This window comes from Corella eumyota, chromosome 5 (genome assembly GCF_963082875.1).
Source record: "Corella eumyota chromosome 5, kaCorEumy4.1, whole genome shotgun sequence".
Classification (NCBI taxonomy): Eukaryota; Metazoa; Chordata; class Ascidiacea; order Phlebobranchia; family Corellidae; genus Corella; species Corella eumyota.
In genome coordinates, this window is record NC_137494.1 from 12,948,819 (window position 1) to 12,952,877 (window position 4,059).

The 4,059-nt window shown below is 33.2% G+C and overlaps 1 protein-coding gene across 1 annotated transcript; it reads left to right on the forward strand.

The window, feature by feature from the left end:
* The first annotated feature begins 3,309 nt into the window (after window positions 1-3,309).
* LOC145753523 (TNF receptor-associated factor 3-like) lies at window positions 3,310-4,059 on the forward strand. The gene is given in 3 exon segments (XM_082569928.1): window positions 3,310-3,481; window positions 3,552-3,634; window positions 3,823-4,059. Coding segments are annotated over 3 exon segments (492 nt in total).

Below are 4,059 nucleotides of genomic sequence, written 5' to 3' on the forward strand. Positions count from 1 at the left end.
TTTAAAATCTATTTCGCATTTTTTTAAAGTTAGGTTGCTATTGCGTTTGTTTTAATTTATTATCATAATTAACCTTGAAACAAATTTAGCTTATTATTTAAACAGCCATTTAGTAGTTTGAGGCGGAAGAAGGCTGTCGTTTGGGGCGATTTTAATTAGGCAGTAGTTTGGGGCAACATTGTAGTTTTGAAAAAAATACTATTCTTATTAATTAGTTTATAAAAGAAAATTTAAGTTATTACCCTCCTGTTTTTTAAACAACATTATATTAAGTTGACTGACTACACAGTATTATTTTTGGTAATCTACAAATATTTGTGTGGAATTCGCGCTGCAGTGCACTTTACAAGAAAGAGTCATTAAAAAAGGGAAAATTTGAGAGAAAAGGAAAGAAAGAATTTTTCGCCGGCAAATTAAGACAGGAAAAATGTGGATCAGACGCTGAAACTTGCGACTGGTTACGGATCAATACTTGTTTATTTTTAAGGCCTTGAAAATTTAACAGTTTCATATACTAGTTTTACTTTCAAAAAAAATATAAATTTCGTTATTTAATAAAGAAATATAGAATCACATACCAGCTGACATTTTTATAAGTTTAATACATTTTTAAATTAAGCACAAAATACATTTTTAAATTGTTACGTAAAGCTATACACCGCCCTGCAAATTTATAGACAAAAATGTTTCATTAAGGTGCCTTTTTCTGGTTTTGCATTTGCTATTCTTGCGTTTTACCTATTTGGCTGTAAGTGTATAGCTAATTAAAAAAAATAAATTAATGTATATATTTATATATATATTCATCGATTATACGACTAACAAATCAATATTTAAATAATTTAAGAGTATTTATGTAAATTTTGACAGTATGTATTAAAAGCTATAATGGATTTGATTTTTTATCATATTAAAACATTTACATGTTGTTTATAATATTGCACGCTTAGCTTTTAACAAAGTTAACAAAACAACAAGTAACTAGGTAGAATAAAAACCACTGCAATTGCCATTCCCAAATCTGAGAGAAGAGTAAACAAAGCAGAAAAAAGGGGGAGTATAAAAAGCGGGTATGACGTAAAGTCCGTGTTCTTTTGCGCACTTGTTAGCTCGTTTTGTTAAACAAAGATAAATCAAGAGAAAAACATGGCACTGATTGGACAGGCGCGTTAACGAAGAGAATATGTTAAATAATCGACGTTAGGTTGTTCGCGTAGACGAAAACTTGCGTAAACGGAGAGAATACTGATAAAAAGGAGTTTGTTAGTTTTCGCGTAGAATTTGTTCGGTAATCGACGTTAGGTAGTTCGCGTAGACGAATAGTTTGCCTAAAAGGAGAGATGATAAAAAGGAGTTTGTTAGTTTTCGCGTAGAATTTGTTCGGTAATCGACGTTAGGTAGTTCGCGTAGACGAATAGTTTGCCTAAACGGAGAGATGATAAAAAGGAGTTTGTTAGTTTTCGCGTAGAATTTGTTCGGTAATCGACGTTAGGTAGTTCGCGTAGACGAATAGTTTGCCTAAAAGGAGAGATGATAAAAAGGAGTTTGTTAGTTTTCGCGTAGAATTTGTTCGGTAATCGACGTTAGGTAGTTCGCGTAAACGAATAATTTGCCTAAAAGGAGAGATGATAAAAAGGAGTTTGTTAGTTTTCGCGTAGAATTTGTTCGGTAATCGACGTTAGGTAGTTCGCGTAGACGAATAGTTTGCCTAAAAGGAGAGATGATAAAAAGGAGTTTGTTAGTTTTCGCGTAGAATTTGTTCGGTAATCGACGTTAGGTAGTTCGCGTAGACGAATAGTTTGCCTAAAAGGAGAGATGATAAAAAGGAGTTTGTTAGTTTTCGCGTAGAATTTGTTCGGTAATCGACGTTAGGTAGTTCGCGTAGACGAATAGTTTGCCTAAAAGGAGAGATGATAAAAAGGAGTTTGTTAGTTTTCGCGTAGAATTTGTTCGGTAATCGACGTTAGGTTGTTCGCGTAGACGAATAGTTTGCCTAAACGGGGAGATGGTAAAAAGGAGTTTGTTAGTTTTCGCGTAGAATTTGTTCGGTAATCGACGTTAGGTAGTTCGCGTAGACGAATAGTTTGCCTAAACGGGGAGATGGTAAAAAGGAGTTTGTTAGTTTTCGCGTAGAATTTGTTCGGTAATCGACGTTAGGTAGTTCGCGTAGACGAATAGTTTGCCTAAAAGGAGAGATGATAAAAAGGAGTTTGTTAGTTTTCGCGTAGAATTTGTTCGGTAATCGACGTTAGGTAGTTCGCGTAGACGATTAGTTTGCCTAAACGGAAAGAATACTGATAAAAAGGAGTTTGTTAGTTTTCGCGTAGAATTTGTTCGGTAATCGACGTTAGGTTGTTCGCGTAGACGATTAGTTTGCCTAAACGGAAAGAATACTGATAAAAAGGAGTTTGTTAGTTTTCGCGTAGAATTTGTTCGGTAATCGACGTTAGGTTGTTCGCGTAGACGATTAGTTTGCCTAAACGGAGAGAATACTGATAAAAGGGAGTTTGTTAGTTTTCGAGGAGAATTTGTTGACTAGTCGACCTTTTGTTGACTAGGTAGAGAATTTGTTGACTAGGTAGTTCGCGTAAACGAATAATTTGCCTAAACGGGGAGATGGTAAAAAAGGGGTTTGTTAGTTTTCGCGTAGATTTTGTTGGGTAATCGACGTTAGGTTGTTCGCGTAAAACTGCAGTGCACTTGAACGGAATGACTTTGTTGGATATTCGACATTTCGTTGTTTGCGTTAAAAAATAAAAAAATGTTTTATAATTTTACAGAGAAAAAATATAAAAAAGTGTTAAATATTACAAAACAACAAAATGCCAATTATTGAAGAGGTAAAAAATAATCTTTTTATTTTTTTTTTAATTGTTATATTTGTTCAAATATTTCTTTTATTAAACTACGTAAAGCATAAGAAAAAAAAACTTAAAGTAATTTTAATCATTTACAATTTTTTACTAAACAGAATCCATTTGATATAATGGCCCCATTTCCCATACAAGTTACGCAAAGAGGGGAATTAACCGTTCGCCGTGTATTTTGTAATGCTGACTACATTACAGCGTCATCTGACGGTAATAATAAAATGCCTTTTACAAAAAATTAAAATTACAAAAATTAACGTTTTTGTGATTATCTATTAGAAAACTTGGGACATTTGGTCAACACTTTACCAAGATATTTACCCCTTTATGACAACATCATTTCTGGAAGAGATTTGGGATTTCAGGTAAAAAATTATAATTATGTTTAAATAAAAACGTGAACATTAGTTAGTTACAACCTTTTTTATTTACTTAGGCTATGGCAAACCCGAGTTATAATGACACTATGATTTGGAGAATTGAAGATTTTTAAAGAAAAAAATGTGAAGCTGTCAGTGGTCGAACTTTGTCGCTTTATTCTCAACCTTTCTACACAAGTAGATATGGATACAAAATGTGTGCCAGGATTTATCTTAACGGAAATGGAATGGGTAAATTACAGGAGTATAACATATTTTTAAATAAAACTTAATTTCTTGACATGCTTATATATTATAACAGGTAAAGGCACTCACATGTCTTTATTCTTTGTTGTAATGAAGGGAGAATACGACGCTCTTCTGCCATGGCCATTCCGACAAAAGGTAAGACAAATAAATATTTTATTTTACAGCAATTTAGAGTTTTTTGTTTCTATTTCACTTTTTATCCAAAATATGCCAAAATGGGAAATTAAATTTAATAATAATGGTCCTAAATTAACATTATGATGTCATGACCCCATACCATTATTAGAAAAAGGCATTATAAACTGGTTACGCAATTTTTTAAGGTGACTTTGATGCTTATGGATCAGGCATCAGATCGTCGCCATCTTTCTGACACGTTCCGACCCGATCCTTCATCTTCTTCATTCAAGAAACCACAATCGGACATGAACATCGGTTCTGGTTGTCCTCTTTTTGTGGCTCATAATGTTGCTGATGGAAGTAGTTACGTTAAGGATGACACAATCTACATCAAAGTTCAAGTTGAAATTTCGGACCTTGAAAATATTTTACACACATAA